General features: G+C 37.2%; 2 protein-coding genes across 4 annotated transcripts; one reads left to right on the forward strand and one right to left on the reverse strand.

Annotated features, from left to right (window-relative positions):
• Positions 1 to 17,592, reverse strand: LOC106142949 (putative Dol-P-Glc:Glc(2)Man(9)GlcNAc(2)-PP-Dol alpha-1,2-glucosyltransferase). Of its 3 annotated transcripts, none has more exons than XM_013344906.2 (3): positions 17,070 to 17,190; positions 15,307 to 15,355; positions 1 to 3,695 (listed from the first exon to the last, which is right to left on the reverse strand). In XM_013344906.2, the coding sequence occupies exon 3, from the start codon at positions 3,686 to 3,688 to the stop codon at positions 2,249 to 2,251; it is 1,440 nt and encodes a 479-aa protein (XP_013200360.1). In that variant the 5' UTR covers positions 3,689 to 3,695; positions 15,307 to 15,355; positions 17,070 to 17,190; the 3' UTR covers positions 1 to 2,248. The 3 variants fall into 3 exon arrangements, 2 of the variants coding, with proteins under 2 accessions (XP_013200360.1, XP_013200359.1); XR_009657511.1 differs by lacking the exon at positions 1 to 3,695 and adding an exon at positions 17,583 to 17,592 and having other exon boundaries at positions 13,598 to 15,355; positions 17,070 to 17,196; XM_013344905.2 differs by lacking the exons at positions 15,307 to 15,355; positions 17,070 to 17,190 and adding an exon at positions 4,101 to 5,154.
• Positions 5,114 to 27,740, forward strand: LOC106142945 (uncharacterized). Its single transcript, XM_060953349.1, has 14 exons — positions 5,114 to 5,360; positions 6,166 to 6,325; positions 7,534 to 7,678; positions 8,630 to 9,935; positions 11,028 to 11,146; positions 12,231 to 12,364; positions 13,123 to 13,230; positions 15,150 to 15,267; positions 15,864 to 16,002; positions 17,004 to 17,163; positions 17,753 to 17,855; positions 18,120 to 18,239; positions 23,943 to 24,130; positions 24,465 to 27,740. Exons 1-14 carry the CDS (start codon positions 5,200 to 5,202, stop codon positions 25,755 to 25,757), a joined length of 4,254 nt encoding a protein of 1,417 aa, XP_060809332.1. The 5' UTR covers positions 5,114 to 5,199; the 3' UTR covers positions 25,758 to 27,740.
• The last annotated feature ends 177 nt before the right edge of the window (positions 27,741 to 27,917 follow it).

Below are 27,917 nucleotides of genomic sequence, written 5' to 3' on the forward strand. Positions count from 1 at the left end.
TTTCAATTTCATACATATTTATTCACAAAATAATAAAAAAAAATCCATACATTTCAATTTTAAACTAAACTATAACAGTATTACAAAATGATTTAATCATAATATCACAAATTTATAATTGGAAATTACTTATTAAATACAATAAATTTTATTGGTGATTCATTGAGGGTCACTCGCATGCGCGACATAGATTTGCTTCAATTAACAGCGCGGGAAAACATTGTGATCTAACCTGCACATTCAGAAAACTTGACGTGTAATCATAATCCGAATGTGTTAGGTTCCCCTGCAAAGGTCGCGGAGGTCAGACGGGAGTCGCTTCGTGTAAAACCTGACTCACCCAATCCAGGTTCCATGGTCAAAGGCGTACCCGGGCTATTCTCCAGAGTGGTGAGGATACGGCTGGGACTAAAGGCAGGAGCCACTTATCGACTCGTCGCTGTTTTACTTAATTATCTAGTTTCTTTATTGTTTGCTGGTTGACTGGAAGAGATCCCTTCATGGGATAAGTCCACCATTGCAATTAATTTATTTTCTTGTAACTGTGTAAATTTCTGTGCAATAAAGATATTACAAACAGACACGCATATCTCAGTATCTGAGACACTTACATAAATAACTTTTGTAAAAAAAACGAACCGCCTCCAATCAATATCCCTCTTTTTTACATCGATTCAATTTCTAAAACCTAACTAAAACAAACACTTTCCTGAAAACCGCATCAAAATCGGTACAGCGAAACGAGAGATAATCGCGGATATTTAGAGGCGGTTACTTACTGAACATAACAGAAGCCTTGTGAACTCTGAATTCAGTATAAGTATTGGCACAATACAAACATATCATCTATAAATACCAATTAATGCTGCTTTGAGCTATAAAAGACTACAAATTCTTATTCCTTACAATAACAGGGATGTTTCCATTAAAGAGATTTTTTTCTTTTAATTTCAAAATAAAGTTTACTACGACTGATATAAGGTAAAACTTTTGAACGTTCTGTTCTGTTGGTTCAAATCTATACTAATTTTATAAAGCTGAAGAGTTTGTTTGTTTGTTTGAACGCGCTAATCTCAGTAACTACTGGTTCAAATAAAAAAAATCTATATAACATCACGCTGCAACTATTAGGAGCGAAGAAATAATGGCAAATGTGAAAAAAAACGTGGAAAATTATTCATCCTTGAGGGCTTTCTTCAATGATGCCCAAAATAACTATTCCACGGGAAGTCGCGGGCACAACTAGTTATTAATAAAAAGATTACATAATGTATTACCCGTTTTCTATTTTCTAAATGTCGACTGTTAGAGAATGCTATTAGCATAAGCCTAGCTCACCAGTTGTAGTATTAAGGATCAAAAATGTTTTTTCTGATTTTGGTCTTAGTTCCCGTGGGAATTTCCAGAAAAGCCTAGGTTACTCCCGAAGGTCTTTTCTATATCAGTTTCCAATTTCGTGAAAATCAGTCTATTAGTTTTTGAGTTTATTCGTTACAAACATACTAATCTTTTCTCTTTATTATATTGAAAGATGAAAGATTTAGCATCCTTACATATGGTCACGTCTATATCCCTTGCGGGGTAGACAGAGCTGGTGGCTCTTAAAAAGACTGAATGGCCACGTTCAGCTATTTGGCTTAACGATAGAATTAGTACTTAGTAGGTATACAATACAGTTGAATCTAGGAAACATCCCAATTATAACAATTTTGGTAAAAGCCTACTTACAATACATTCTGTGTGACTAAATACATGACTTTCTTGACAACGGGAAGACGCAACGATTCCCACAATCGAAATCTCCAAAAATACATATAGTCACGTCTATATCCCTTGTGGGGTAGACAGAGCCAACAGTCTTGAAAAGACTTATAGACCACGCTCAGCTGTTTGGCTTAATGATAGAATTGAGATTCAAATAGTGACAGGTTGCTAGCCCATCGCCAAAAAGATCCCAAGTTTATAAGTTCTTATTCGCCTTTTACGACATCTATGGGAAAGGGATAGAGTGTTCCTATTCCTTTTATTGGTGCCAGGAACCACAAGGCACTGATTACAAACAACACTGATATAAAAATGCTGATTGAAAAAAATCAATTCGTGCGAATTGGGAACCTTCTTATTTGAAATTGATAAAAAAAAAATTATCTGTTTACTAAATAATTTGTTTAATATCTTGTAGTGCTGTTGCGTCCTCCCGTGGTCCTTAGAAAAGCCAAACACTGGAGTGACTCCTCCTAACACAGCTTTACCAAATAATTCTTTGTGGATAATCAAAATCCTTCCACATCACTTCCTTACTAAAGAACACATAGTACATCGCTGCGTTTATACTCAAATACCATAGAAACTCGAAAATAACCACCGTACCACTCGGTCGATTGAATCTTAACCTTAAAATGATGTACGGAATCAAAAAATATCTTATTTCTATCATTTGTTGCAAGCACAATCCTAAAAACAAACTAACCGTATAAGGCAACAAGAAGGATACACAATTTTGTTGTCTTAAATTATCATATAAACTGAATAGAAGGAAAATGTATGCGGGAATCGTTGCATATTTCGCATAATCATATTTCCCGAACCAACGATTCCATACATAAAACGTGAAATGTCTGTTATCCGCAAGCAAATACGGATGTACAATTGTATTGTAATGAACTACAGCGGCAAATAATAAAGCAAAAATTATAACCTTAACTTTGTTGGACAAAATCAGCTTTATGGTTGAAAAAAATTTAGCTAACACATAAGGCAAACCGAATATACCGTAGAATATTAAAAAGTATAACATTTGCGGTATATGTAATGTTGCTTCGTGGGCACTTTTATCTCCTAAAACTATAGATCCATTCTTATAAACGAATACTGCGAAAGATGTCAATGTAATACTATGAGTTAATAGTACTAACATATCATGTAAGGTTAAGTACTTAAAAAATGTGACGGAACACGTAGTGATGTGATACATGACCGCTACGAAGAGATCAGACAGACTATAGTAACGTTTTAGCATAGACTTATCAATATCTTTGGCAATTAATGATTGGCTATTTAATTTAGTTCTGCTTAAGAAATGGTTACCGAAAACACGGGAGCTCTTAATGAAGATATCTAAAATTTTGTGACCGAATACCATGGCAATCCAAACTATATTAGTTTGTCTCATCATAACACTCATCAAACCGAATAAGAGAATCAAAATTTTGTAACGGTTTACAAGACATAACCTTGAGAATGCAAGTAGAAATGTTAAGGACAACGTATCAGTATAATACACATGTGAAAAAAAATACAAAGGCGGCAGAATTGTCAAGTTTAACGCTTGCAATACCGTTTTAGCATAATTAGTGTTGCCGTAAACATACTTAAGTATTGACGAGAACAACATCAAATTGATGCATGATGCGGCTAAGTTGACAAGGCGTAGGTTGTACGTATTACAGGGGAAGTGCTGTCCGATGAATGCGGATGAAATCAGATACAGACCAGGCAATGTTGTGATCTTTGGGTCCCAATATGTGAAATTCCGTTCACAGTACGCTATGCCTTGCGGGATATGGAATAATTCATCAATGACTATTTGAATTGTGTCATAGACTTTATCAAAGATGTATTTAGAGATGTTCAGGTAAATCGTCAATACCACGAAAAGTATTGCATAGTATTTGAGTATTGGCTTCATTTTTGACCTGGAATGAGGAAATAATTGTATTTTAGGATTTATTCAAAAAGTATAAAAATTAAAAATAAGTAAGAAAATTAAGGTACATAACGGTTGTCATCATCCTCCTGGTGTAAGTCGCTGTTGGTGACTCATCTATCTAGGACCCATGGTCGTAGACATACCCCAAGCTCCTCTCCCAGAGAGGTGAATATGCAACTGGGAGTAAAGCCAGGAGGAAGGAGGAATCAAGGGTACCTACTCATCTAGAGATCCATTTGATAACATAGCTGATTATGAGTTCTCCAAGTCAAGTCAAGTTAATGAACGCTTACAAGATATTAGCAAATGTACTCTTTAAATGAACAGAGTAAGTCATAATGACAATGAAAAACAACTTACAAACCATGAAGATAATTATTTTGACTGTTACCTTGTAATACTATATTTCAATCTCGCAAAGTCAATGCCTTTTATGTTTATCAACCAAGATGTAGTATTTCTTTTAAGTTGGACATGTATTTTCTTTTAAATAGTACGCCGAGAAGAATACAAAATTCAAGAAAGAAGAATACGCGTCCCAATCGCAAAGCGGTTGCGCTGTATGGCGGGGCGTCCGCCATTTGATTTTGATCAAAGTTGACAGTGACTTTGACAGAATTTTTTCTTATAATACCATGGTCCACATTGTCAAATTCAAATTTTTATTTGCATCTAAGAAAATCATTTTCTTTTTTATACATACATAATATTACGCCTCTTTCCCGGAGGGGTAGGCAGAGACTACCTCTTTAAAAAATAATCTTTATTAATTTTTTCTTTTTTAAAAAGAAAAAAGATAATTAGAAATACCTATGTACTTAATTTTTCATTAAATAAATACTTAATTATAAATACTAAATACTTAATTATATTAAAGTAATTATTGATTTGACTCATAGGCGTAAATAGCTGGAAAGTGACTTTTCTTTCTTCTTTTTACTACGCTTTTTTTATATAATGGTTTCCACCGAACCAATGTCATAGTTTGAAAAAACACGAAGTTAAAAAAGTGACTTGACTTTGACTGCATTTGATATTTTGACCACTGCTTGATATCATCTTGACATTGATTGACGATTATTTTGATGTATTGCCAACTAAACGCTTTCGCTGCTTAATTTAAGGCTTCTAGGCCAAGTCAGGGCCCCAAATTCATTAAGAGCTCAACGCTTAGCGCTCATTCACGACAGTCTATTTTCAAAACTTTGCCCCTCAGATCCTTAGACTTGTTATTCATACATTGCGCAGTTTCAATATTGGTAGCGTAGTCGTAGTTTTTCTGTTAATAGTGTCGCTTTTAATAGTCCAATTTAGCGCCTTTTTATTAGAGATAGTTGGCAACAGGTAACAATGATAACAAAAATGGTTGTAACGGTTTCACGCTTTTAAAGTTTTGAACATCGTTCTTTGTATTTTCGTAATTATCCCCGCGGTGTATCAGTGAATTTCATATGGAAAGTTACATATAATATGTGCGAAAATTAACAATAATGGCTGCAAATGACTTCGTTGCAAAACTCAAAGCGAATGGAACTGAGAATGATCTATGTGACCTGGATAAAGTGATCAGCGAATACAAAACGATATTGACTAAATTATCACCAAAAGACAGGAGTTCTTTTTCTTTAAATATTTTGTGTATATTGTGCAGGTAAATAAGATGTTGTATCTTAAATCATTTTCATAATTTGAATCTTAACTTGGTCACTGTTCTTCGCTTCTGTGGACTTCTCTCGTTTTATTTTTTAACTCGAAATACACTTGATTTAAGTTCTTCCATTCTTAAAATCACGCCTTCTTATCCTGAGGAACAAGTTGCAACAATGACTTTATACATAATCTGAATCAAAGACCCCAAATAGAACATTAATTCATGATCAGATTATCGTATCATCAGCTGTTTCTCTTCTCATGCAGATTGTAAAAGCAACAGACACACAAAGCTAACAATCTTAAAAAGACTGTAAGGCCTCAATACGCTATATGGATTCATGCTGGAATTAAGATTGAAATAGTGACCAGTTGTTAACAGATTGCTTAATAAAAGAATCCCAACTTTATAAGCCTTACCCTTCCTCGCCTCTTACGACATCCATGGGTGAGATGTGGAGTGGTCCAATTCCAAAGTGCCTACACTGTTCACACTCACATATAAATGTGATATATTTATCATATCAATATTTTATATTATACAAATAAAAATATTGATATGGATGCCGAGTCTAATCTGGGCCTGAATTTTATCCTAACATAACGAAAATAGTACCATCTCTTAAGATTCAATTAAATTTAATATTCTGAACATAGTCCATAAGTCTACAAAACTGCTGTCTCTGTCTACATGGCAAGTGATATATATGTGATTTTACATACATACATACGGTCACGTCTATATCCCTTGCGGGGTGGACTTGATTTTATGTAACGTGATTATATGTACGTTGATATACTTCCAGGAACATAGACAAAGTGCCATCATGGAGGGACAGCATAAACCCAAAACTACTCCTGATCCTGAGTATAGACTGCGTGAGAGAAATTGGAAGCGGGGAGAGACCGGACCAAGTGAAGACTTTGGCTTGTGTGTATCATATACACAGGTTTATTATTAGACTGGTGAGTTCCATCCGTATAATCACGTGTTTATCTTTTGCGGGGTAGACAGAATAGAATAGTATAGATTTATTTTCAAAATTGGATACATACATACATACATATGGTCATGTCTATATCCCTTGCGGGGTAAACAGAGCCAACAGCCTTGAAAAGACTGAATGGCCACGTTTAGCTATTTGGCTTAACGATAAAATTGAGATTCAAACAGTGACAGGTTGCCAGTCCATCATCGCCTAAAGAAGAATTCCCAAGTTTGTAAGCCTATCCCTTAGTCGCCTTTTACGACATCCATGGGAAAGAGATGGAGTGGTCCTATTCTTTTTTGTATTGGTGCCGGGAGCCACACGGCAATGCAACGGCAAAATTGGATACAAGGTCACTTATTGACATCACATCACTTAAATCTAATTAAAACTACTACCCATTCCAAAGCGCATGTGTAGAAGAAGCGGTGGAACTGCTGAATGAAATTGCTGCAGTGTAGTTGACACTGCAGCATTTTCATTGGACTTCAATTTACAAATATAGATCTCTTAAATCTAAATCGTGGACGAATGCACATTGTCTACATTAAAAAACATGAATGAATATAGAACTAATAATACAGAGACAGCAGTCTTGAAAGATTGACAGGCCACATTCAGCTATTAGGCTTTATTATAGAATTGAGATTCAGTAGTGACAGGTTGCCAGCCCATCTTAACGTATCTTGATCAAATTAAGGACGTCCTGGCAAAGGGCCAGTTTCAGTAACTTACATACATACATACATAAAATCACGCCTCTTTCCCGGAGGGGTAGGCAGAGACTACCTCTTTCCACTTGCCACGATCTCTGCATACTTCCTTCGCTTCATCCACATTCATAACTCTCTTCATGCAAGCTCGGCGGTTTCAGGTACTTTTGACCTGACCCTTTACCAGGACGTCCTTTATTTGATCAAGATATGTTCGTCTAGGTCTTCAGTTTTAGTCACTAGTTTTTACCTGGATAAAAGGTACCCAATGGCCTTCTCCAGACTCTTAATTATATAAACGTGATATTTTAGAAGACGTAGGTGATAGGCTAGCAACCTGTCACTATTTGAATCTCAATTCTATCATTAAGCCAAACAGCTGAACTATGACTTTTCGGTTTTTCAAGACTCTTGGCTGTGTCTACCCCGAAAAAGATATAGACGTGATTATATATGTATATGTATGTTTCAGAAATCATCCATACCGCCCGAGTTGGTGTTGAAAATTTCCTTTATGCCGTTTGAATGTGATGTTAAGAATATGCTTACGGAGTATGTTAAGACATACTGGAGCATTGTAGTTGACCGGATCACTTATATAGAAAGGTTGAAAGCGGGTAAGTTATAGCAACACTAGCTACAGCTTGGCTGCACTCATGTGGTTCCCAATAATACATACATACATAATAGTCACGTCTATATCCCTTGCGGGTTAGACAGAGCCAACAGTCTCGAATAGACCGAATGGCCAACGTTCAGCTATTTGGCTTTATGATAGAATTGAGATTCTAATAGTGACAGGTTGCTTGCCCATCGCCTAAAAAGAATCCCAAGTTGATAAGCCTATCCCTTAGTCGCCTTTTACGACATCCATGAGAAAGAGATGGAGTGGTCCTATTCTTTTTGTATTGGTGCCGGGAACCACACGGCACGGTTCTCAATAATAAATAAATAAATATATACGGGACAAATTACACAGATTGAGTTAACCTCGAAGTAAGTTCGAAACTTGTGGTCGAGATACTAACTCAACGATACTATATTTTATAATAAATACTTATATAGATAAACATTCAAAACCCAGTTCAATCAGAGAAAGTTCGTTTCTCGTCATGCCCTGGCCGGGATTTGAAGCCTGGGATTTGACCTGCGGTGACACCGACAAGCGCACTACCGCTGCGCCACAGAGCTGAACGTGGCCTATTAGCTTTTCAAAATTGTTCGCTCTGTCTACCCCGCAAGGGATATAGACGTGATTATATAATTATATAATCACGACCTTGACCTTGACCTTGTGATTGAATGTATGTAATATTTTTATTTTAGGATAGGACCACTCCATCTCTTTTCCATGGATGTCGTAAAAGGCGACTAAAGGATAGGCTCATTAACTCGGGATTCTTTCAGGCGATGGGCTAGCAACCTGTCACTATTTGAATCTCAATTCTATCATAAAGCCAAACGGCTGAACGTGGCCTATCAGTCTTTTCAAGATTGTTGGCTCTGTCTACCCCGCAAGGGAAGACGTGATTATATGTGTGTATGTATGTAATAATTTTATTTTACAGGCAAAGTTGCGATCATAAAGTTACTACCGAAGCTCATTGATGACACTTTAAAAGTCATACAAATATACAACACGGTGCAATTTTGCACGAACGCATTGACATATCTCATAAAGAAATTGCATTTTCTTTACAACGATAGACATTCCATTGAATTGAACGAAACTTTCAGGCGAATTTTCGATTCGCTGACGGCCAAAAGTGATTTGAAAGACTTCAAAAAGTTATCCGTCAAAGAAATAACAGATCTGTATATAAAATTCAACGATTGTTATTATGTCATAGTTGAGAATAATTCAAGAGACAATTTCAAAGATTCCATATTGACAAATGTTGTTCGCACGTACATTAGTTTCTTGGGCCACTGTCCAGATGTATTTCATTGCTTCCAAACGTTTTACTCCAATGGTTTTTGCAATATATTCAACTGTATGACGAATTCTAACTATAATGAAACCATATTTAACAGTCTACTCATGTCGTTTGAGACTACAGAAAAATTGGGGTATTCTAAACTTATGTATGTAACATATCCGTTTATAAATCAATTGTTAAGATTGTACATAGATTATTCGGTAGCCAACGTTAAGGATTGGAAGCAGATTTTCACTGATATATCTCAAGAATGTTATTTGAAACTTATATTGGCTATAATGAGCAAGGCTAAACATAGCGAACAGTTATTAAAATGTGATAATTGTACAGTAAAAAGCGGTTTACACGACGCTTTGCGTCTGTCGTTTTTAAGTATTCATTTCGTGAAACAGAATAATGAAATACAGAATATATTACCGATATTTTATACTATAATCGAAGAACAACATAGTATATTAAAAGAATTGATGATAAAAGGATGCACTAACTATGAAAAATGCTATCGTAAATTGCAAACCGACATTCACAATACAGCTATTGTTCTGAACAAGTCTGAACATAACGAGTATTCGATCAAATTATTCAACATATACTTGTCCCATGAGATTTCCAGTTTCAAAGATGAATCCGATTTGAAAAATATAAGTAGAGCATTGTATAACAAAAGTATTTGTCAATTGGACACAAAAATGTATGAGAATGCATTGAAAGATGCGTATTTGAGTATGGTTTTTGCTTGGCCGGAACTGATGAAAATGAATTCTGAGAAATACATGAGTCTAGTGATGGATATAAAAGCCAAAGCGTTGAAGGCTTCGGACGAGGGGTGCCAGGACAAGTTGCAACTTGTCTCTGTATTGGATGTATGCAAAATGTGTATGAAAGATAAGTTGTATGGGAATTTGAAGCCGTTTTTTGTGCCATTAAAATTCAGGTAAGAATTTTTAATTATTATTATCTATTGCACCTTGTCACATAATCTAGATGAATTCGTAATCTCTTTACATACATACATAAAATCATGCCTTTTCCCGAAGGGGTAGGCAGAGACTACATCTTTCCACTTGCTACGATCCCTGCATACTTCTTTCGCTTCATCCACGTTCATAATTCTCTTCATGCAAGCTCGTCGGTACATCTACACTATTAATTAAGAGATAAGCATTTTTGTATGTTTGTAACGAATAAACACAAAAACTTATCGACTGATTTCACACAATTTGGCACAGTTACAGTACAGACCTCCAACTACATTCGCGCGGAAGCGAAGTAACGCACAAAAGCTAGTATAGGATAAATCAAGGGATAATTCTACCATTTATAAATTACACTGATGTGCCTGCGCGCATAAGTAAAATTATAGTATGGCGCTGTCCAGCCAATCAGAGCGCGTCATTTGAACTCGCGAACTGAACTCTCCACTATTGTACTACTGTTGTGAGCGAGATAGCATGAGACATTTTATTATTGGATTTTAAGTTTAATGTCACTTGTAATAAGGTCGTTATTTTATTGAGTTTTCATTCGGTTCGGGTAGGTTGCGCTATTCTGCGCCGTCAGTTATAGATAGATAGCAACCTGTCACTATTTGAATCTCAATTCTATCATTGAGCCAAACAGCTGAACGTGGCCTATCAGTCTTTTCAAGACTGTTTCAGGGCTTAGGCAAAGGATATAGACGTGTTGATATGTATGTAGATACTATCTGTGCCCGCGACTTCGTCCGCGTGAAATAGTTATTTTGGACATCATTGAAGCCCTCAAGGATGAATAATTTTCCCTGTTTTTTTTTTTCACATTTTCGATTATTTCTTCGCTCATAAAAGTTGCAGCGTGATGTTATATAGCCTAAAGCCTTCCTCGATAAAAGGTCTATTCAACACAAAAATAATTTTTCAATTCGAACCAGTAGTTTCTGAGATTAGCGCGTTCAAACAAACAAACTCATCAGCTTTATAATATTAGTATAGATAACTGATTTTAATTTTTTGATTTGACTTTTTTAAATGTATATTGTCTTTTACAGCGCACTTCTGAAACACGAGTTCTCAATGTATGCTAAATTGTGGCCCTCAATAGTACCCATAGCTGGCGTTTGGAAATCATTATATGAATTGGCTTGTAACAATTATACTTGGCTAGCTGGTAAGTTGATGAACATACATACATACATATCCTATTATAAGTACAGTATGGATGTTTGTAACTCTGTCACGCAAAAACTACTGAACCGATTACGATGAAATTTTCTATGTAGGTAGCTGAAGACCCAGAATAACATATAGGCTACTTTTTATCCCGAAATTCCCGCGGGATTGATAGGGTTTCCATGCGGACGAAGTCCTAGCCCATCGCCTAACAAGAAGAATCTCAAATTCATAATCCTAGCCTATCCCTTAGTCGCCTTTTGCGATATCCATGAGATGAAGTGTTTGATTGAGTGTGAATTCGTTTCCTATTGGTGCGTAACCACACGGTATCAATTATTCATTTATAATTTTTTTTTATAATAAAATAAGAGATGAATTTTTGTTTAACTTACATACTTGCCGTGTACTCTAATTGATTTTGATGATTTCTTATCACATATAATCACGTCTATATCCCTTGCGGGGTAGACAGAGCCAACAGTGTTGAGAAGACTGATAGGCCGCGTTCAGCTATTTGGCTTTAAGATAGAATTGAGATTCAAATAGTGGCAGGTTGCTAGCCCATCGCCTAAAAAAAGAATCCCAAGTTTATAAGCCTACCCCTTAGTCGCCTTTTACGACATCCATGCGAGAGAGATGGAGTGGTCCTATTCTTTTTTCTATTGGTGCCGGGAACCACACGGCACTTTCTTTTTCTTTCTTCTGATTTCTTATCATCATCATCATCATCATAATCATTTATACCTCGAATATGGTTACAATGTTGGTCTTAGTATTTAGGTACAGTATCTGTGAACACATATTCTACCGCTTAAGGCGTCGGAATTATATACATCACTACATAGTATAAAACAAAGTCGCTATTTTAGTCTGTTTGTCTGTATGCTTAAATCTTTAAAATTACGCAACGTATTTTGATGCGGTTTTTGTAACAGGTAGAGTGATTCAAGAGGATGGTTTTTATGTATAATTTTTTCCGAATTCTGCACCCGTGCGAAGCCGGGGCGGGTCGCTAGTGTATTTTAAATTAGAAGCATATAAAGCTCTGTTTTATCGATAATTCCTTTTTTGAATTCCAGCCGAAGACGAGGCCGCCATTTTGTCGACACTCTGCGACGTGATTCTAGAAACGTCCGCCGCGGTCCGAACGCTGTACAGCGATTATTATATGACAATTATTGATGATCTCATTGGGAAATTTGATGAAAAATCGGTGAGTTGAGTATATAATGATGATGAATGACATTTGACATAAATACAATAATCATAATTACGTCTATATCCATTACGGGGTTGACAGAGCCAATAGTCACGAAAGGACTGAATGGCCACGTTCAGACATAAATACAATAATCATAATCACGTCTTCATCCCTTGCGGGGTAGACGGAGCCAACAGTGTTGAAAAGACTGATAGGTCACGATCAGCTGTTTGGCTTAATGATGGAATTGAGATTCAAATAGTGACAGGTTGCTAGCCCATCGCCTAAAAGAAGAATTCCGAGTTAATAAGCTAATCCTTTAGTCGCCTTTTACGTCATCCATGGGAAAGAGATAGAGTGGTCCTATTCTTTTTTATATTGGTGCCGGGTACCACACGGCATAATTTGACATAATTAATAAATAAACATACATAAACTAAGATAATTTGCCTGACTTTCATAATGTCCTATAACTAGGAGGGGTGCCGCCGTGTGGTTCCCGGCACCAATAAAAGAAAGAACAGGACCACTCTGTCTCGTTCCCATGGATGTCGTAAAAGGCGACTAAAGGATAGGCTTATAAACTTGGGATTCTTTTAGGCGACGGGCTAAAAACCTGTCACTATTTGAATCTCAATTCTATCTTAAAGCCAAACAGCTGAACGTGGCCTATCAGTATTTTAAAGACTGTTAGCTCTGTCTGCCCCGCAGAGGATTAGGCTTTGTATGTATGTAGGTATGTTATTTTATGTTTGTATGTTTATTTGCAGGCTGACAGCGCGGAACTTCAAATAGTTCAAGCTGGTATATTATTCCTGAAATCTGAACTTGATCTACAAAAGGCCAGTGAGAAATATGGATGGAAGATTACTGAACCAGTTAGTATTAGTTTTTATAATTGTTTTTCCAATAAAAGTAAGCTATGGTATTATTTAAGCAAATATACAAGGAGAGTGGAGTGCCGTGTGGTTCCTGGCACCATTACAAAAAAGAATAGGACCACTCCATCTCTTTCCCACGGATGTCGTAAAAGGCGACTAAGGGATAGGCTAATAAACTTGGGATTCCTCTTTTAGGCGATGGGCTAGCAACCTGTCACTATTTGAATCTCAATTCTGTCACTAAGCCAAACAGCTGAGCGTGGCCTATCAGTCTTTTCAAGACTGGTGGCTCTGTCTACCCCGCTAGGGATATAGATGTGATCATATGTATGTATACAAGGAGAGTGTGGAGGGAAAGGTCGGAGTGGGAAGATCTAGACGAACGTATCTTGATCCATGTTTACTTGTGTAAGTATATTGGCATGTATCTTTAGTTGATGTGAAAGAAGATGTAGTTACAGGAATAGAAAAGGGTATGTTAAGATGGTTCGGTCATGTGGAGAGGATGAATGAAAACAGGTTGACTGAGCTGATATACAAGGAGAGTGTGGAGGGAAAGGTCGGAGTGGGAAGACCTAGACGAACGTATCTTGATCGAATTAAGGACGTCCTGGTGAAGGGTCAGGTCGAGAGTGCCCGATAAAAGTGGATGAAGCAAAGGAAGTATTCAGAGATCGTGGTAATTGGAAAGATGTAGTTCACAGCACCAAATAAAAAACAAGAATAAGACCACTCCGTCTCATTTCCGTGGTTGTCGTAAAAGGCGACTAAGGGATAATCTTATAAATTTGTGATTCCTCTTTTAGGCTAGCAACCTGTCACTATTTGAATCTCAATTCTATCATTAAGCCAAACGGCTGAACGTGGCCTATCAGCCTTCACAGGACTGTTGGCTCTGTCTACCCCGCAAGGGATATAGACGTGATTATATGTATGTATGTCACGATCCCTGCAAACATCTCCCGCTTCATCCACTTTCATAACACTCTCCTGTGGGTTCCGGGTCAACTCTTGACCTGACCTTTGTCCAGGTCATCCCCAAACAATTAATGGTCTGTCTATATTACAAACTAGCTGCTGCCCGCGACTTTGTCCGCGTAAATTTCGAATTTTTCCGCGTAAACTTATTTGCAGGCAAACTCATGCCTTGAGTTCATTCAAATGACGATAACTTATTTTTTAGTGAACCGATTTTGATGAAACAAACTTTAAATGTTTTTCTGAGTTAAAACAAAGCAATTGGTGAAAGTTTTAAGTAAAACGGTTCAGTACTTTCGGAGATAATCGTGATCATACATGCATACAGACAGACAGAAAAAAATAAAAAAAAAAATTTTTTGCTTTCTATTATTCATTCCAAGTGTCCCTCTCTATCCATTTCAATCAAAAATACTAAATGTACAGACAAAATGTTTTTACTGTTTTATTATATCTATATAGTACCCGAAACCGCCGAGCTTGCATGAAGAGAGTTATGAATGTGGATGAAGCGAAGGAAGTGTGCAGAGATCGTGGCAAGTGGAAAGAGGTAGTCTCTGCCTACCCCTCCGGGAAAGAGGCGTGATTTTATGTATGTATGTATGTATACTAAATGTACAGACAAAATGTTTTTACTGTTTTATTTATTATGTAGAGATTTATTTGACGAAATATCGAATTCGTATTGAAATAACTAGTTCTACATTCATTCATGTTTTTAAATGTAGACAATGTGTATTCGTCCATGATTTAGATTTAAGAGATCTATATTTGTACATTGACGTCCGATGAAAATGCTGCAGTGTAGTTTGTTCCGCCGCTTCTTCTACACATGCGCTTTGGAAGCGGTAGTAGTTATAATTAGATTTAAGTGATGTGACGTCAATAAGTGATACCTTGTATCCAATTTTGAGAAATAAATCTATTCTATTCTATAGATAAAAGATCCGGACGATGTCACGATCACCCGTACGGCTGCGCAGGAGTACGAGGCCGCCCGCCGCGCGATACAAGCGGTCGGCATATTGACTGACTTACTGCCGGATTTGACTGCTGGTAATTATAATTAAGTAGTTAGATAATGGTGAGGCTCACTTTATAGATGGTGCAGTGCAGGGCTTACTTTATAGATGGTGCAGTGCAGCTGAAAATAAGATTGGAAAAGGATATGAGCTGAATATACATATATGTATATATATCCCTTGCGGGTAGACAGAGCTGTTCAGCTGTGTGGCTTAATAAAACAATTGAGATTCAAATAGGGACAGGTTGCTAGTCCATCGCCCAAAACAAAGAATCCATGTTTAGCTTCCAAGCTTATCCCTTAGACGATTCCCAGAACAATATTTGACCATTGGGATAACAATAATGTATAATAAACATATACGTTTTTTTCCATTTTCCATTATTTCTTTGCTCCTTATATTTGCAGCGTGATGTTATATAGCCTAAAGCCTTCCTCGATAAATGGTCTATTCAACGCAAAAAGAATTTTTCAATTCGAACCAGTAGTTCCTGAGATAAGCGCGTTCAAACAAACAAACTCTTCAGCTTTATAATATTAGTATAGATATAAAACTATACTAAACATATTTTACATGCCTATACATTGACTATATACGTGTATTATAATTTAATTCTCATTATTTCAGTTCCAGTCACAAAAAGGCTACGATTATGTCTAGAAATAGCGGAGATATTCGTTCAACAGTTGCTACATTTAGACAGGCGCGTCCACGGGCTGCAACTATCATATATATGTTGCGTTCTGGCAGAACGTTTGGGTGAAAAGTAAGTATACATACATACATACATATGGTCACGTCTATATCCCTTGTGGGCTAGACACAGCCAACAGTCTTGAAAAGACTGAATGGCCACATTCAGCTATTTGGCTTAATGATAGAATTGAGATTCAAATAGTGACAGGTTGCTAGCCCGTCGCCTTAAAAAAGAATCCCAAGTTTGTAAGCCTATCCCTTAGTGTCCCTTTCCCGTGTGGTTCCCGCCACATACATACATATATGTGTGTATATATGTAAACTAGAGGCCGCCCGCGACTTCGTCCGCATGGAAACCCTATCAATCCCGCGGGAACTCCGGGATAAAAAACATGTTAAGGGTGGACAACTCTTATCACTGAGGAGTATGAAAAATAGATATTGGGCGATTCTCAGATTTACCCAATATTCTCACAAAATTTCATGAGAATCGGTCAAGCCATTTCAGAGGAGTACGGGAACGAACACTGTGACATGAGAATTTGATTTTGAAGAATACTTTTGAAAATACATACTGTGTGTTAGTATTTCTTTTTTGGGGGGTGGTTTAAAGACTGATAGGACGTTCAGCTGTTTGGCTTAGTGATAGCATTGAGATTCAAATAGTGACAGGTTGCTAGCATATCGCCTACAAGGAGAATCCCAAGTAGGAAAAAAAAAATTATTTCTTAAGTAGAAATAAAATAGATTAATAAAATAAAAAAAACTGCTATTATTTTATACATACATACATACATACATATGGTCACGTCTATATCCCTTGCGGGGTAGACAGAGCCAACAGTCTTAAAAAGGCTGAATGGCCACGTTCAGCTATTTGGCTTAATGATAGAATTGAGATTCAAATAGTGACAGGTTGCTAACCCAACGCCTAAAAAAGAATCCCAAGTTTGTAAGCCTATCCCTTAGTCGCCTTTTACGACATCCATGGAAAAGAGCTGGAGTGGTCCTATTCTTTTTTGTGTTGGTGCCGGAACCACACGGCATATTATAAAAATATTATTTTCACAGATCATCGTACATAAGAAACGCTGGAGTTTTGCTCTCCAACTCGTATAGACGGACGGACAAACTCACCAGCATCATGTTGAGGGCCACACATATATGTGCTGAGCTGATGACTGATGAGATTACATTGGACACGGCGCTGGTGTACGTGTGTGACGCCGCTGTGAGTATATCTCTGCCGTGTGGTTCCCGGCACCTGTAAAAAAAAATGGAATAGTACCACTCCGTCTCGTTCCCATGGATGTCTTAGGCGATTAAGGGATGGGCTTGTAAATTAGGGATTGTTTTATGCATTATGTTTGTTCATATGTATATACTTGCATATAATCACGTCTTAATCAATGGTGGGGTAGATAGGGCCATTTGTTATTGTATGTATTGTGCAGTATGCATGTGCACACTTTATCGCACCACCAACTTAAAGTTTTTGAATATGTATTGTTGTTGCTTTGTATTAATGTTCTTATTGGTCAATGTTATTAGAAATCCAGTAAAAATTTTTAAATTTAGCAGTGATCACTTAACAGTTCAATATTTATTTTTCTTTTAGTGGTATATTTACTAATGTTTATATTTTCATACCGTGAGACTGGCTGAAGAGGTTATAATTTTCATTCTTCTAACACACCACAGGCAAGTTATTATTAAATTTCCTTTGCCAGGATCCCAGAATTTGATCAAGAAAAAATAAATTCATAAAATTTTGAAAAAATAAATATTTCTAATTCGTTCTTAAATGAATGTATTTTCAGATTTACAACGTCAACATTGGCGCTACAGGGACGGCCGCAAGGCTCCTTCAAATTGCGCAAGCGCAAATAATTAGCGCTTTTGAAAAATATCCGAATATCAATTGTGAGTAAAAATATATAGTTAGTTAACTACATTTTTTGGTTTTAATTCGTGATTTTTTTCAACCTAGCTTTAGTCCCGGTCGCATCCTCACCACTCTGGAGAGGAGCCCGGGGTATGCCTTTGACCATGGATCGTGGATTGGGTGAGTCAGGTTTTCACACGAAGTGACTCCCGTCTGACCTCCGCAACCTTTGCAGGGGAACCTAACCCGTATTGGATAATATAATATTAGTAGGATAGTATTAAAATTATTTTCTTTTTCAGTGGATCTTTCGATCGGCCGATTGTTACAAGGTCAATGTTCTCTGTGCAAAGACTCCGGCCCCAGCTCTCTGAGCGCCGTAAGCGTCGTCCAAAGGCATTATTTGTCTATATCCAATGTTGGTAAGTTGTTTTTGGTCCTATCCATTTTATAATTACTAATTAAAAGAATTATTTTTATTACGAACACGCAGCGTTTATTCAGCCAGAGAAAACAGAGAGATATATAGACAATACAGAGTTGGGATCATAGACATTTAACATCTTATAGTTTTAATTATTATCTTAGTACCTAATATTACCACATTGCCACTGAGTAGCGCTAGTTTGTATGTGACATAAAAATATTTCATATTATTTCGATACCAATGACTAACACCCCCACTATATCGAAATAACAAAAAACAACAACAATGTTTACATTAATTATTTTCTATCTATACCCAAGTATTTCATAAATTGGTAATGCTTTGCCCCAGACAAACCCTTAGTTAATAAATCAGCAGGCATTTGAGAGGTCCGAACATATTTAGTTTCAATTATTCCTTTTTCAATAACTTCACAAATAAAATTATATCTCACATCTATATGTTTGGATCTCTTGTGTGACTGATGACTGTTAGCGAGCTTCAACGCACTCTGGCTATCGTTAAATATAATTAATCTTTTACAAGAACCAAGTATTTCTTGTTCAATATTTCGCAAATATATGGCTTCACGACATGCTTCCGATAAAGCCATGTATTCTGCTTCACAGCTACTCAAAGCCACTGTGCGTTGTTTCCTGCTCTCCCATGAAACAGGAGAACCACACTTCATAAAACAGTATCCGGTATATGAACGCCTATCAATAGCGTCACTCGCCCAATCAGCGTCTACATAACCTATCAAGTCTGGTGTTTCCTGGGAGTACCTTAAACAATAGTCTTTAGTCTTATACAAGTATCTCAAAATTCTTTTAGCATAATTAAAGTGAACATGCGTATAAGACCTATTAAATTGAGACAAATAACTGACAGAGTATGCTATGTCTGGTCTAGTTAACACTGCTAAGTACATTAAACTGCCTATTAACCTTTGATAAGGTATGTTATCTTCACAAACATTGGATTTTTCAAGATTTAATTTACATTCAATAGGTGTAACAGCTGTACTACATTCAGACATATTAAACTTTTGCATCAATTGTTCAATATAATTCTCCTGATCAAGAGTTACTACATTAGACTTTCTATTAACATTAACTCTCATTCCTAGGTATTGTTTAACTTGACCAAGATTTTTAATTTTAAATTTATTACTTAAAGCTTTTATTAAACTATCAGTCTCAGAATTATCATTTGAAAATATTAGAAAATCATCAACATAGATCCCAACAATTACCTTTTTATCATTGTTACAATTTCTCATAAATACACAAGGTTCTATTTTACTTTTAGTATAACCTAAATTACATAAAGTTTCCTTTACTCTATCATACCAGGCTAGCGAAGCCTGTTTTAGGCCATAAACTGCCTTTTTTAATTTAAGGACCTTATTACAATTTACAATAGGAAAACATTCTGGTAATTGCATAAATATATCCTCTTTTAGATGACCATTCAGAAACGCTGTGGTGACATCTAAATGAGTTATATCCATATTTAACTGTACACTTAATGCAAACAGATAGCGTAAAGTTGAATGTCTTATAACAGGGGAAAATGTTTCCTGATAGTCAACACCAGGTCTTTGTGTGAATCCCTTAGCAACTAAGCGTGCACGATATCTCACTTTATTGTCACAATATTTCTTTTTAAGAACCCACTTGCACTTTACCACTGCACCTGAATCTGGAGTGTCTACCAACTCCCAGGCATCATTTTCACTAAAACAATCCAGCTCTTCCCTAATAGCACTTAACCACTGTTCCTTCTCTGGTCCTGCCAACGCTTCCTGCACAGTTAGATCACTAGCATCATCCAACGCCTCCACACCTACATCAGTACACATGTTAGAGTAGCCATACCTCTCAGGTTTCTTTCTAATCCTGTCATTCCTTTTCTGCTCTGAATTACCCAATTCAGTTGACTCTGCATCTTCATACTCGCTTGGGATGTATGTCACATCAGAGTTATCTACATAACTCTCAATCATAGTGTCCTCTGCTTCTTCTGAAAATGAGTCCCCCACTGAATCTAAGCTCTCTTCATTGGACTCTTTGCTTTCCATTATAGGTATAGATACTTCAGGTTTCACATCTTCCATTATCATAACATCTCTGCTGGTACTGACTTTCTTGGTGATAGGATTGTAAACTCGATACCCTTTTATGTCCTCTGGATAGCCCACAAGTATCTGCTCCTCTGACTTCTTGTCCCATTTTTGGCGTTTTTCCTTTGCCACATGCACCATGACACGGCTGCCAAAAATGCGCAAATGACTTATATCGGGCTTACATCCTGTCCAAACTTCATAAGGCGTCTTGTCATTCAATGCTGGAAGGACAGTACGGTTATGCAAATAAACTGCTGTATTACATGCTTCAGCCCAAAACTCCTTGCCCATCTTGGCATCAAATAGTAAACACTTAGCCTTTTCTACTATTGTACGGTTAAAACGTTCTATAAGGCCATTTTGTTCGGGCGTGTAGGGATTTGATTTTTGATGTAAAATGCCATTCTTTCTCAAATAATCATCAAAGCTTCGATTACAAAATTCCTTTCCATTATCGCTGCGAAGTATTTTAATTTTTCTATTCAACTGGTTCTCCATTTTGGCTTTATATTCTTGGAAATGTTGAAATGCTTCACTTTTCTGTTTCATAAAATATATACAAGTCATCCGACTGTAGTCATCGATGAACAGAATGAAGTACTGTGATCCACCAATCGAAACATGTTCCATTGGACCACAAACATCACTGTGAATTAAGCCCAACAATTCACCGCTTCTTGAACCACTGTTTCCAAAAGGTAGGCGTGACTGCTTGCCTTCACAGCATACTACACAGGATAGTTGAGAAATGTCACTTTTCTTATCGACTTCCATGCCACTTACTGCACTAGGCATTTTGTTTAAATACATACTGTTTACATGGCCTAATCTGCGATGCCATGTATCCACAGATGTCACAGCTGCTGCCAGTAAACTCACAGGTGAATTCAGTTTGTATACACCATTTATAAGGGATGCTTTGGCCACCAAATTATCATTTCTGTTGTAAATACTGCAACCACTCGTAGTAAACAATACTCGATTACCATTTTTGACCAACTGACTGACGGATAATAAGTTTGTGGTTATCTTTGGAACACACAACACTCCTTCGACAATCACGTCATATTCACTGTCATCAGTCACCGTAGCAATTTGCACATCTCCCGAACACTTCACGGTTAACTTCTCCTCATTCGCAACAACAATTTCTTTAATGGTATGCTCGGTCGACACATTATTTATCCAGTGTTCATTAGCGGTTAAATGGGCGCTCGCCCCCGAGTCAATATACCAATCATTTTTCGAAAAACTGCCGTTCAGGAATACCGCATTGAAAGCATTAGTTTGTTTACGTTCGGTTGATTTAGTATTTGAGGAATCTTTATCAAAATTCGTGCATTGATTGCGATAGTGCCCGGTTTGTTTACATCTATAGCATCGAATAACCCTTTTTGACTTTGACATTGACAGTTGTCCATTATCTTTGGTTCCCGCGTTTCCCGCGCTTTGACTGTTGCTGACAAACTTGTTTTTTCTAAAACTTGCAAATGCTCCGCTGGTGTCGCCACTGTTCTCTTCCAAATCCATCAACTTAGATTTAATGGCGTCGGTAGTAATGGCGATACCGGAATGCTCAATTGCCATTATCATCGGCGCATATTTCTCAGTCAAACCAGCTAACAATAAACAGCCAATCCACTCATCACTGATTTGAAACCCGGTTCCACTCAATTTCTGTCCCGTTTCCACTAATTGTGTCACATAACTTGTCATAGAACTGCAACTTTCGAGTCGAATGGAGATGAGGTTTCGCAATAAACTTATGCGTCTGGTAAAGCCGGAGTCATCAAATAAGGCTTTTAGTTTGTTCCATAGCTCCAACGTCGTTCCGACATCTTTTATATGCACGTACAAACTCGAGTCGATTGTGAGAATTAATTTAGCTCTCGTCTTCGCGTCGTCAGCGGCTTCTGTAGTCTTTTCGGCAACAGGTTTTATACAATGCACCATGTTCTCCAAGATCAGAAAATTCTCCGCAGCGAAGCACCACTCTGTGTAATTTTCCCGCCCTTTTAGCTTCGGCACGTTCACCAAGTAATTGGTCGACATGATTTCATCAACTTATCACTCGCGATCTAATCTAAAAAACTGAGCAATACTGGAATTTACAACTTTCCCTAGCTAAATATTGGCTTATCTGGGCCCATAACCTATAATTACTAATTAAAAGAATTATTTTTATTACGAACACGCAGCGTTTATTCAGCCAGAGAAAACAGAGAGATATATAGACAATACAGAGTTGGGATCATAGACATTTAACATCTTATAGTTTTAATTATTATCTTAGTACCTAATATTACCACATTGCCACTGAGTAGCGCTAGTTTGTATGTGACATAAAAATATTTCATATTATTTCGATACCAATGACTAACACATTTAATTACTGTAGTAATACCACGTTTATATTTCGCTTCGACACTATTTGATATAGATATATATGTATAATCACGTCTATATTCCTTGCGGGGTAGACTGAGCTAACGCTGCCTTGAAAACACTGATGGGCCACGTTCAGCTGTTTAGCTTAATGATAGAATTGAGATTCATATAAAGTGACAGGTTGCTAGCCCATATCCCAAAAGAAGAATCTTAATTTTATACATGATTCGACGGGGTTCAATAAATTAACGACCTTATTACAAACTTACTTATAAATACATTCATTCATATAGTCACGTCTATAATCCTTGAGTGGTAGACAGAGCCAACAGTCATCAAAATACTGAAATTGATAGAATTGAGATTGAAATAGCGACAGGTTGCCATCCCTTCGTCTAAAAAAGGACTCCCAAGTATATGCTAAGCCTATCCCTTAGTCGCCTTTTACGACATTCATGGGAACGAGATAGGGTTGTCCTATTCTTTTTTATATTGGTGCCGGGAACCACACAGCACAAACAAAACTATTCAATATTATTTTAAAAAACTATGCCAGAAGAGAATTAACCAAAATATGGAATAAGTTTTTTTAAGACATCATATCCATGAACGCAATAATTAAAATAGCTGCCATACAAATAAAGTTCATGACGCGAACAAGATACCTACTAACATGTGACGTCACACTTAAGTAGCGCTCTCGCATATCTCAGGTAGATTATTGTTTATACATACATATAAACATAAAATCACGCCTCTTTCCCGGAGGGGTAGGCAGAGACTACATCTCTCCGCTTGCCACGATCCCTGCGTACTTCCATCGCTTCATCCACATTCATAACTTACCTACTTCATGCAAGCTCGGCGGGAACTCCCGACCTGACCCTTTGCCAGGACGTCCTTAATTCGATCAAGATACGTTCGTCTAGGCCTCCCTACTCCGACCTTTCCCTCCACTTTCTCCTTGTATATCTACTCAGTCAACCCGCTTTCATTCATCCATCATTATTGATGCCATTATTGGACCAATGTTTTAGTTGTTGTTGAAATTAAATTGACAAGAAAACAAAAAGAAAATTGTCGTCATGTCTAAATGTTTTAGTTGTTGTTATAATTAAATTGTCAAGAAAACAAAAAGACAAAATTGTCATCATGTCTATAGAACAGATCTCCCCTCTCAAGGTACGAGCCGCCACCGCCGCCGCCTCGCCTCTCTCACTGTAAAGCGGCGGCGCTCCTCTAGCGCGCTGCGCTGCGTGCGCGTGTCCCGCGCGTTGTTGCTGCGGCGGCGCGTGCGCACGTGGAGCGCGGTCGCCGCGCCGTGCGCCAGCGCCCTCGCCGCCGCCGCGCTGTGCGTGCTCAGGGACGATGTGAGTACATACATACGTATCGTCACGTCTATATCCTTTGCGAGGTGGACAGAGACAACAGTCTTGATAATACTGATGGGCCACGTTCAGCTGTTTGGTTTTCAGATTGAATTGAGAGTCAATATAGTGACAGGTTGCTAGCCCGTCGCCTATAAGAAGAGTCTCAAGTTTTTAGCCATTCCCTTAGTCGCCTTTTACGACATCCATGAGACAAAGATGAAGTGGTCCTAATCTTAAGTGCCGTGAACCACAAGGCATAGCTAACCCATTTTTTTTTTATATTTAATTATAAAAAAAACTAAAAAAAAAACTAATCGTAACATTTTTCGAACAGGTAAACATCGACGGTCGGTTAAAATACATCTTGGGTATCACCACAACGAACGAAACTTTTTCACAGCAACCAGCCGTTCCTCTGTCCAAACCCGAGGTGTTTACTCCGAAACAAGACCTAGAGACGATGCTGGAGAACGCCACATTCAAGAAATCACAACTGAGCCCTTCAATACCTTGTATTACTGTCCCGGGTTACAGAACTCCCGAATGTCTGAAACATGTTAAATGTGATTGTTACGCGTGCGAAATACCGTTGTGTTATATTTTATCAGCATGTACTGTAGGTTTGGAAGCGGCTAGGTATTTCAGAGGTAAAGAAGTCGATATAGCTAAGAATTATTTCAAAGGTGCGTTTGAGTGTTTTGATCTAGCTGAGCGGAAATTGGTTGATTTCAAAGTGGATATGTATGAGGAGTTTATAGTGGATGGCGTTAGAAGGAAACTGATGACTGAATTGAAGGAATACCAAGTTGAAATGTTGATTGAAGCGTCATTTTTCGAATTGTCCATCAATAATTACGAGAGAGCTGACGAAATTATCGTCAAGATACACGAAATTTCACAAGAATATGATCTGAACGGTTATTTGAGCAATGAAGTGATGAATTTGATAGTCGCGTCGGCTGAATTGAGGAATGTTGTTAAGAAACGCGACGATACTAATTTGATTAATGAATTCGAATCTCTGAAATTGACTCCTAGTAAAGATGTTGAAGTTCCTAAAACGCCCGAAGTCAAGCCGAAAGCGCCACCGAAAATGCCCAAAGTGACAGTGAAAGATGAAGAGATTCCTAAGAAGCGTAAAGTCATCAAACTGAATCTAGACGAAGTGGTTGAATCTAAACCTATCAAAAAGAAGACTGAATTCAAAATACCTATACCTGTTACCTCTAAACATGTATTAGAAAATATAACACCGAGAATAACACGTACGAAACCTAATATTTTGGTGTCTCAACACACGGATGATGTTAAAACTCCTGTAACTGATTTCCACACGCCCATAGCTTCGACGCCTGACGAATTCTTCACGCCTATGACTAGTCTAAAGACTTATTCTAAGAAATCTTTGAGACATAACATTGTTAAGAATTTGGAGAGTGAATTTGCGACTCCTAAAGCGGATAATAGTGTTAGTAAATTAGATGTGCCTAAAAGTAAAGCCAAAGATAATAAAAAGACGTTGAAACGAGCGACAAGTCCTGGTAAGTTAGTGAGGGAAGTTCCGACGAGGTCCGGTCGGAAACCGGCCGTGAAACCTATAAAATTTGGCTCAAAAGATGAAAAATGACAATTTTACTAGATTAACTTTTTTTTAAATATGTAAATGTTCATGGTCTGCGTTTTGTTTTTAATAAGTAAGTTCGTATAATACGTTTCAATAAAGAAGAGAATCTAAAATGGCGTCAAGTATTTGCAGTGACAGATCGTACGGTTAGCAAACAAAAAAATAAAAAATATGTATTTATCAAAAACATTTAAAAGCAATTCTGTGCATTGAATATATTTAAATCAATAAAGAAACGAATATTAAATTTAGAATAAATTTAAAAATTAGTATTTGCAGTGACAGATCGTACGGTTAGCAAAGAAATGTAATAATATTTTTTTATCAAAAACATTTAAAAAAATATTTTGTACATTGAATATATTTACATTAAAATAATATAAGGCGATGAAGAAACAGTAGTAGTGTCACACATGTCACACAAATGTAATCACCGCGCAGAACAAAAATTCTACAATACAAACAACGACTGTTTTTTTTTGCATGCAGTACCGCTATGTGTAAGTAAAACCGGCAATAGTGTGCAAGTGAGAGGTCACAATTTTGGCCACCATTTTAAATTCGTTTCTTCTAAGAAACGGGTTATACAAAGCTAACTTTTCAGGACTCACAAGAATTTTAAAAACGCGGGTATTAAAAAAAAATAAAACAAGGTGTCTCATGTCATTTTGGCCAATGGTGTCGTGCCACAGATACAAAAGATTACTCTGATTGGCCGAATGAGAGGGTCACGTGACTTTTTATATAACTTTTTATATATCTGTTCATCAAGGGTTCTTACCATCTTACAGTTATGGCAAGAACCTAACTAGGTAAATTATATTAAGGTGCATACAGATTATGTGACAATGTTATATAACACTAGCTGTGCCCGCGACTTCGTCCGCGTGGATTAGTTACTATGGGCATCATTAAAGCCCTCTTCACATTTTCCATTATTTACATACATACATACATACATAAAATCACGCCTCTTTCCCGGAGGGGTAGGCAGAGACTACCTCTTTCCACTTGCCACGATCTCTGCATACTTCTTTCGCTTCGTCCACATTCATAACTCTCTTCATACAAGCTCGGCGGTTTCGGGTACTTTTGACCTGACCCTTTACCAGGACGTCCTTAATTTGATCAAGATACGTTCGTCTAGGTCTTCCCACTCCGACCTTTCCCTCCACACTCTCCTTGTATATCTGCTTAGTCAACCTGCTTTCATTCATCCTCTCCACATGACCGAACCATCTTAACATATCCTTTTCTATTCCTGTAACTACATCTTCTTTCACATCACAACATTCCCTTATCACGCTGTTCCTTATCCTGTCACTCAATTTCACACCCATCATACTCCTTAACGCTCTCATTTCCACTGCATTTATTCTGCTTTCATGCTTCTTTTTTTTCTCCATTATTTCTTTGCTTCTAATAATTGCAGCATGATGTTATATAGCCTTAAGCCTTCATCGATAAATGGTCTATTCAACGCAAAAATAATTTTTCAATTCGAACTAGTAGTTCATGAGATTAGCGCGTTCAAACAAACTCTTCAGCTTTATAATATAAGTATAGATTTAAAAGTTGCGCACCGTTGGAAGAAATAGGAAGACTTAACTTGGCAGTGCCAATATATGCCCATCCTAGCGTTTCTCCCGATAAATCATCCCTTGGGAATTGACCTTCAACTACCCTATGACCACGATTCAAGAGTGAGTAGGTCAGCTCGCGCGGTATGACACGCGCGACGCCATTTTAATCGCGCTATAAACTATCGCTGTTTCGCTTTTTATCGTGACATGAAACGGGACAGCGATATGTCGTTTTTTCGACCGATATAAATTGTATTATTTTAAGAATGTGCTCATACTGAATAGGTTAGTTGTAACGTAATACTGTTACCGGAAACTGAAGTGCAAAATTTGTATTTTTTAACCAAACTTAAATGTATTTTTGTAATTTTGTATTGATAAATAAAAATTAATTTTACCAATAGAGTGGTTTTTATTTTGTGACTAGCTGTGCCCGCGACTCCGTCCACGTGGAAAAGTTGTTTTGGGCATCATTAAAGCCCTAAAGGATGAATAATTTCCCCCGTTTTTTTTTACATTTTCTATTATTTTTTCGCTATAGTTGCAGTTTTTCCTTATAGTTGCAGCGTGATATTATATA

The sequence above is a fragment of the Amyelois transitella genome, chromosome 31 (assembly GCF_032362555.1).
Source record: "Amyelois transitella isolate CPQ chromosome 31, ilAmyTran1.1, whole genome shotgun sequence".
NCBI classification, from domain to species: domain Eukaryota; kingdom Metazoa; phylum Arthropoda; class Insecta; order Lepidoptera; family Pyralidae; genus Amyelois; species Amyelois transitella.

What these genes read in the sequence shown, in the direction of transcription:
- LOC106142949 (XM_013344906.2), bottom strand. Translation starts at nt 3,688, where the DNA reads ATGAAGCCAATACTCAAATACTATGCAATACTTTTCGTGGTATTGACG.
- LOC106142945 (XM_060953349.1), top strand. Translation starts at nt 5,200, where the DNA reads ATGGCTGCAAATGACTTCGTTGCAAAACTCAAAGCGAATGGAACTGAG. An exon ending in GATGGAAGATTACTGAACCA is followed by an intron (nt 13,231 to 15,149) that starts GTTAGTATTAGT and finishes TCTATTCTATAG; the next exon opens with ATAAAAGATCCGGACGATGT. An exon ending in GCAGAACGTTTGGGTGAAAA is followed by an intron (nt 16,003 to 17,003) that starts GTAAGTATACAT and finishes TTATTTTCACAG; the next exon opens with ATCATCGTACATAAGAAACG.